This window comes from Anneissia japonica, unplaced genomic scaffold, assembly GCF_011630105.1.
Source record: "Anneissia japonica isolate Jap-2015-1 unplaced genomic scaffold, ASM1163010v1 scaffold37741_len14840_cov256, whole genome shotgun sequence".
In the NCBI taxonomy this organism is placed as follows: domain Eukaryota; kingdom Metazoa; phylum Echinodermata; class Crinoidea; order Comatulida; family Comatulidae; genus Anneissia; species Anneissia japonica.
In genome coordinates, this window is record NW_022735489.1 from 4,447 (window position 1) to 12,668 (window position 8,222).

At 34.3% G+C, this 8,222-nt stretch overlaps 1 protein-coding gene across 1 annotated transcript; it reads right to left on the reverse strand.

Annotated features, from left to right (window-relative positions):
* Nucleotides 1–601: 601 nt before the first annotated feature.
* Nucleotides 602–7,579, reverse strand: LOC117116626 (non-specific lipid-transfer protein-like; the record flags this gene model as incomplete). Its single annotated transcript, XM_033260701.1, has 5 exons — nt 7,432–7,579; nt 4,762–4,825; nt 3,698–3,784; nt 2,017–2,167; nt 602–749 (listed from the first exon to the last, which is right to left on the reverse strand). Coding segments are annotated over exons 1-5 (535 nt in total), but the record flags the coding sequence as incomplete, so codon positions are not given.
* Between the last annotated feature and the right edge of the window lie 643 nt (nt 7,580–8,222).

Here is an 8,222-nt window from a genome sequence, read left to right on the forward strand (position 1 = left end):
GGTGGTATAGAGAGGACCCTACTGGACTCTCATGCGTAGAGGAACCAAAGGGGCCCCTTAAGGGTTGGTGGCCTGCGGATCTTCGCACTAGAACACGTAGGCGTTACTCCATGCTGAGCATGGATAGCTGTTCTATAGCTGGGTACTACATTCCGGCTAAAAAAATTCTGTCTTTTAACATTTACAAAAAAAGAAACAGCAAAGAACAAGCACAAAAGACCATGAGACAGGAACACCCTAAATGTCAAGTGGAGGACCTTTGACACACAAAATATGCTTAAAATATAAAATGTTCCTTATAGATAAAATATCTAGTTAAATATTCAAAAAAATTAGTAGTAAAATGAGCAAATTTAAAAGGCATATTAAAATATTTAATTTACTTAACTTCTGAAATCTAGGTAAAGTAAAATGGAGAAAGAAGGTGGGGGAAGGGATGAAAGGAGCAAGGTCATCAGGCATTCAATGGTCACCTATTTGTGCTCAATTAGTCTAACTTTGAGGAATTTAGATCTTTGTTCTTAGAAGTGAACGTAACATGTAAATGATGTAGATTTGAGAGGAGGTGAGAATACTTGAATGTTTATAAGTTCTTGCTTACCAGGTGGACAGAGGCCAAGAGCTTCATAAGTGATAAGCTCATTGGCTGCAAAACAGTCATGTAGCTCCACAACATGCACATCTGTTGGAACATAGCTAGTTTTCTGAAACAGTGCCTCAGCAGCTTTCTTTGTCATGTCATATCCCACCTAGAAAAATTAAACAAACCTAGTAAGTACTAGTTGAACATGATTTGAGCCTAGTAAAATGGTTGTTATGGCTACTATAGGTGTCCCAAGTCTCCCGCAAGTTGAGGGAGTCCCCCTGAATATCAAGACGGCCTCTCGCACTCCCCCAAGTTGAGGGAGTCCCCTGGATATCAGGACGGCCTCTCGCAAGTTGAGGGAGTCCCCCTGGATATCATGACGGCCTCTCACACTCCCGCAAGTCGAGGGAGTCCCCCTGGATATCATGGCGGCCTCTCGCACTCCCGCAAGTTGAGGGAGTCCCCCTGGATATCATGACGGCCTCTCGCACTCCCGCAAGTTGAGGGAGTCCCCCGGATATCAGGATGGCCTCTCGCACTCCCGCAAGTTGAGGGAGTCCCCCTGGATATCAGGATGGACTCTCGCACTCCCGCAAGTTGAGGGAGTCCCCCTGGATATCAGGATGGCCTCTCGCACTCCTGCAAGTTAAGGGAGTCCCCCTAGATACCATGACGGCCTCTCGCACTCCCGCAAGCAAGAATCTCCCTGAAAATAACCTATCTCCCACAAATTCATAATATTTGCATGTTTTTACTACTTTATTATCAATTGTCTCACGGAAGTCAGTACCAATGGGTATCACCATGCACAGCAAATTTAAATGAAATGTTAGTAAAGCTCATTTTAACCAAATCTCAGATGAGTAGCTGTAATTACAAAAAAAACAGCATGAAACATACTTGTTGAAAACTAAAACTCAGGCATAGCCAAAGCCTGCTGAAAAAGGTATTTAAAACATTATAATTTATGGATTAGAAATGTTTAAATAAAAACTTTAGAATCACATGAGAATTTTGGTATGCAAAATAGATCCACTGGTGATAATACTATTTATCATCCAATGCACTTTTATTTTCTCATGATAAAAATCAAAATAAAATATAAAATTTAACAGGAAACGATTCATCAGTTTAAAAAGCTATAGAAACTATGGCTTGGATGTGGCGTCACTCGGACGTAGCGACTTCATTGGTAATTGTAGCAACAAATAATGTCACAGACTGCCGTGATGTCACACTGTAGTACTCTATGATTCATCACAAACTCATAAGCTAAATACTTGTATGAGCATACATATTACAACTGCAAAGGACACAAATTGCTACCATACCCCATGTACACTGGATGTACTCCCAATAATGTACAGACCACCAGCAATGTTGTATTAATTGTACAATGTATGAAACCCCAAATTGACTCTCAAACTTACTACTTTCATACAGCTGTTCTCTTCAAAGGTGCTTGGCAGGTCTGTTGCCATCTCCATACCTACAATTTCAACAGCCTTCCTTTCCAGTCCATGTTTTCTAACAAAATCTTCACTGCAAACAACTACGGCAGCACTCCCATCTGATGTCGGACTACATAAGAGCAATATTTAAAGATATATAAATGAGATAATGATAAACAATTTGATGAGTTACCAATATGTAGATTTGATGAAATAATAGAGATTTTATGAAATACAGTTAAGAGAAAATAGATTTGATGAGATCAATGGGATAAGTAACAGATTTTTTTACGGAATTGTGTTATTCCTCTAACATACACAATGATCAACTGTTATTGCCAAGTAGTTGCTTGCTATTCTTCAAAAATCGGGAGGATCGCCGTGGAGAAAGCGTGGCCTTTTTTGTTAAAGAAAGCCTCAATGTCCTGCCATTAAATGTTCCTGTCCCACCAGAACTTGAAATTGTTTAGATTAAACTCAAGAATTATAGACAACCCAGAGGCTTGTCACAAATTGTCCTATGTGGTGCCTATATTGTTACTAACCTCATCAAGGCTACTTAGAACAACATTTATTTTATACTATGGATGAAATTCACACCCGCTCACTAGATACCAGTTTTTGCCTACCTGGTGATTTCAATCTTATTTTATTTATTATTTGTTATGGTCATAATCTTAACCAGGTTGTAAACTTTCAGATGTGAGATGCTACTTTAGACTAGATTTTAATTAACATTCATTATTCTTTGGAATCCCAATAACAAGAAGACCAATAACAAAATTACACAATTAAAAGTGTGCCAATTCTACCAAACTAGGATCTTTGAATTTTGGTCGCTGGATCTGTTCACATCGTTGGCACAAGAGTTAAGGCTGCTACAACAACACAGGGAAAAATGGACATACTTTATGGAATGATATTAATGCTATTAAGATTATTTGGCAATTACATTCATCCATCATCCCTAAGGTTATCAGGAAATACATATTAATAATATACTCTTAATGTGCAACACTGAGAATGTCTAAATTTGATATGATATATATTTTTTGGTCTGCGCAAGGCGCTGACCCCAGAGCCTCACTACTGTTCTTGTTCTTGATACAAGAGCTTTAAAAGCGTCCAGCGTCGCCAGTTTTAAAGAAACGTGCAGGAAATTTTGTACATAAACTAGAGGTGATTTTCAACAAACGTTCATCGCTTTTTTCAAGTTGGACCCCATGGTTCCCCCTACACCTACAAAACAAAACAGCAGTTTCAGCAAGGACTGTACCATAGTGCCATTACCACTAATAGGGCAAGTTGCATGGATGGTACGGTCGGTTAAGGATGTGTTCTAAAGAACTTAAGGTTGTGAGTTCGAATCGTGTCTTGATATTCATTTTGTTTTTTTCAATGTTAAGAAATCTTATTTTTTTCAATTTTAAGATATTTTGATTTGTACAAATGAACATTCTAAATAATAATTTGTTTTGTACAAAATAAACATTCTAATTATTTAAAAATCTTATTAGCTCTTCCAAAAAACCCAATATAATAACTTGAGCCTGTACCATATTTAAGCGTGGAGGAACGTGCGCACCAATCAGCAGTCGCTCTTGTTCATTGTCAGAGATTGAAATCAATAAAAATAAACAATTTTTAATTAAAAACTTACCAACACTGCAATTTAGTAAGAGGTGAATGAATAACAGGGGAATTTTTAATCTCTTCCATGGAATACTCCTTACGAAACTGAGAATATCTATAACAAATTTTACAAAAATAAAATGTACTTGAAATTCTAAAAGTAATCAAATCTTTAATATAGCATGGTTAGTAAAATTAAATGTAGTCACCCCATTTTCAGAATTTGCATCACCATAATACCTCCAAAAACTGAAAGGTTTAATGGCTAATCTCAGATAAGATAGTATAATACATACTCCCAGTATCGAAATGCACGCCATCATGTCAGGATTCAATATTTCGACATTAATTATGTCATCATCATATGTCATCCTGATGATGACATAATTAATGTTGAAATATTGAATCCCGGCACGATGGCGTGCATTTCGATACTTGGAGTATGTATTATACTACCTTATAATACCTCCAATTCCGGAAGGTTTGGATACTATGTAAAAAATATCTAAAACTGAAGTTTCAGTGTAATACGGAAAAACATAATATAAATTTCTGTATTACACTTACATATTCTTAAGAGTTAATAAGCCCACACAAATACTTTGAAATATTTTTTGCCATATTTTTGGGTAGTAAAAATTTAAAAAACTCTGAAACATTTTGTCTTTTAATACTTAGCAAACTATAAAGGAAAACTTAGAAATAGATTTTTTGGTGGTGGGTGCAGACCTTCTGAAATCGAGTAACTACATAACTCAAAATAATGCTAAATAACTTTCCATACAAGTCAGTATTTCAATAAATCTGGCTCTGATGTAAAAACATGTCTAGGATTAGAAATTCTATGATTACAAATTTCACAGTAAGTTTATTTTGAACACTTACGATTAACACAATCCAATTTCCAATGATATAAACTAGTGAGTGGGCTTATGGCTTCAAATATAGATGTACGGTAATAATACATATTTTTTTTAAATGCACATTGTTAATCATTAAAATGTAATAACTACTTTCCTCATAATTGGACTGACCCATTTCATCTATCTTTTCTATATAATGTCTTTGTATTAAACATTTGCAATAACTTACGGGTTATTGGTTGAATGTTTATGGTTTTTGTAGGCGATTTTGACAAAGTGATTGGGGTTGGTACCTGAAAGAACAAAGACAGATGTTTGAAGAGTTGGCCTATTGTTATTTGGTAAATATAACTGCCATAAATCATAAAAATACTCTTTGATAACAAAAAGCATCATGCCACACGTCAATACATATTATGATTTCAACTAAGAAAAGGGTAAAGCATACTGAAAGATTTGGATGGAAATAAGGTTATTTTTTTTCAATTCTCAAAACGATGAGTTGCCTTCTGAGCGAAAAACAATACAATGACCAGGAATTGCTAATGGTTAAGCTCATAATCAGGACCAAAACATTTTAGTTTGAACTTGAAGAAGATTAAAATGAACAGTAAGACATTACTGTGAGTGATGTACCTATATTAAATTGAACAAGTGAGTGATGTACCTATATTAAATTGAACAAGTGAGTGATGTACCTATATTAAATTGAACAAGTGAGTGATGTACCTATATTAAATTGAACAAGTGAGTGATGGACCTATATTAAATTGAACAAGTGAGTGATGTACCTATATTAAATTGAACAAGTGAGTGATGTACCTATATTAAATTGAACAAGTGAGTGATGTACCTATATTAAATTGAACAAGTGAGTGATGTACCTTATATTAAATTGAACAAGTGAGTGATGTACCTATATTAAATTGAACAAGTGAGTGATGTACCTATATTAAATTGAAGCATTACAGGATTTTTAAAGGGGCAACATACCATGAAATCTCACATATACAGCTTGGTTAAGACATACATACAAATGTTTATTTGACAATTTGTATAAAAAAGCATCTTTAAAAAAATGAAAGAGGACATAATATATGATTAGAATATTAGTCCTTAAGATATGGCATTTAAAAACATGCTTGAGTTTTGTCTTTAGTAAAACACATGCAACAAACTTTGACAGAAGGAAAGCTGTCCTGGCACTCAGTAAGCCAGTGTAAGCATGCAGGGTTCATCCAGATGTGAAGTCCCCTAGGGATACACTAGGACATTGACAGTAAACTAAAAGCAATATAGGGTATACATGTATTGACAGGCTTAGTAAATTACAAAGTTCATATTTTAAACCCAAAGGAAGAACACTCATTAATGTTGGTGATGATTCTAATTTAAAGTTCTTTTAAAAAGTTAACTATCAAAATTACTAATTATTACTTAAGGTTAAATAAAGAGTAAGACCTACCCCTGAACTTTAAGAGATTACTTTATAAAAATCTAGGTGTGTAAATAAATAAATATGAATGCTTATTTATTTATTTACACGGATGAGTGTTCACAAGGAACACATTACCAGAAAGAAAAGCAAAATGAAAACATAAACATTTCTGTGAATAGGCCATCCTTCAAACAAAATCAAACACTACCAAATGATTTGAAATAATACTACAAAAATTACAATTTTTTTGTTACATGTTTTTTTCTTTATTTTTAATTTTCTATTCTTGTAGTTTTTAAGTTAAAAATCTGGAACTCATAGGAAATGTATGTTTACTGAATGACTAAATCCTGAATACAGAAGTTTATCAAATGAAATCAGTTTCCCGTTTTTTAGTTTCAGATTGAATATAGTACTTGCATTTCGGTTTTCTGTACAGTTGAGGTGTGGGCCTTTACACTAGGGGTCTCCAATATCGATTTTCGTTGTTGAGAGGGATCAAAATACCCTTCACTCCAGGAAAGAGATGTGCAAAAACCAGGTTACTGTCCTTAACATCATCCCCTCCCCTTTTACAAACCCTTCATGAAGATTCTGTCTCTTTCCTTTCCCTGTTAAACTGTTCACACAAATTAGAACTGGCAGGGAAAGCACTAGGGAAATAGGAACTTTGCGTGTTGAGTACCCAAACAGGGACAGCGCACTTAAGTAAGAGGCTCACTGACATTTCAACATAAATAGGTACTTTGTGTGTTGAGTACCCAAGCAGGGACAGCACACTTAAGTAAGAGGCTCACTAACAATTCAACATAAATATTGCTTTGCTTTTATGATAAATTTTAATAGACTTTTAATATGAAAAAATGTTATTAAGTCGAAATTGGATACAAAAACAAAATATAGTAGTAGTTAAATTATTTTTATTTATTTTATTTTATTTATTCATTCAAGTAATTATAAGTAAAATACATTCAAGGATAAAAACACAGGAAAGTACAAAAAAGCAACTTATTTCCACTGTGGTCCCTATTAAAAGTTCATTTCATTGGATGACTATCAAGGACTTCCTAACTGTACTGTGACCTTGAATAAGACAAGATTCTCGGAATTGTTATTAAGTGATGAAGTCCCAAGATAAATTGACCAAATCCTTCAGTGACATACTCGAACACACTGTTACTGTTACACTTATAGAAAATCCTTCGTTCCTTAAGAATCATCAAAACTAAAAAATAATTCTCACCACAAGATGGCAGTATGATAGTTTTAAACACTGTACGAGTCATTACATGTAATGAAAATGTTCGGTCCTTATTTAAATCAACAAGGCGATGGGGATTAAAAAGACTGTACCTTTCTGCTAAGCAACCTCCATCCCTTGGGTTCATTTAATGAAACATTTAATCAATCAATCAATCAATCAATGGTAATAGATTAAATGTCACTGAATTGTCTTCTTACCATATTTTTTCATGTGCTCACGGCCAGCATTTCCAAACATCTGTGCAGCTGGGGGACCAGTACCAAAGTCTTCAACATTAAGCATGGTGACCAGGTGCTTGTCCAGTGGATTGGTACGGTCAGTATACTGAATTTAAAACAAACAAGAAGCAAAATGTACCATGTTTGAATAAAATATTTGATGATAAAGCTCTCTTTAAATTATTCTTACTATAAATTTAAATACGAATTTTTAGTACAGTACATATATTTATATTATTACTTTTTACGATAACCATTTTTATCATTGCTGCATTACACTATTGTCATTATTAATAAACTCATAAGCATTAGTATTTTAAACTACTTTATCAACTTAATCAACTAGCTAAATTAAAAAAAGTGCTGTTACTGTAACCCACAATTTATCAACATATGTTTAGAATTTAAATAATAGGCCTATATGAGAGCTAATTGTCTATCAATCAATGATTATGTTTTATTTATTTTTGCGCTACTTTGGATTATTAATTTGTAAGATTTATAGCACATAATACCATGATCTCATGTACTTTTTGTTTCTCTGCTCAGTGGATATAGAATCAATCAAACTCAACGTTCAACCTCCTCAGCTACTGGAAAGTACTCTTATACTTTAACACTGCAAGCAAGACTCTGGAAACAACTCAGGATTTTGCAATAACTGGGCTGAAAACTCCTGAGTTGTGGTTGATGTAAACCTAAAAAAAATAATACCACCCGGGTTGCCAAACATCCCGGGATTGATGTGCGTGACCAAGGTAATTCAACAA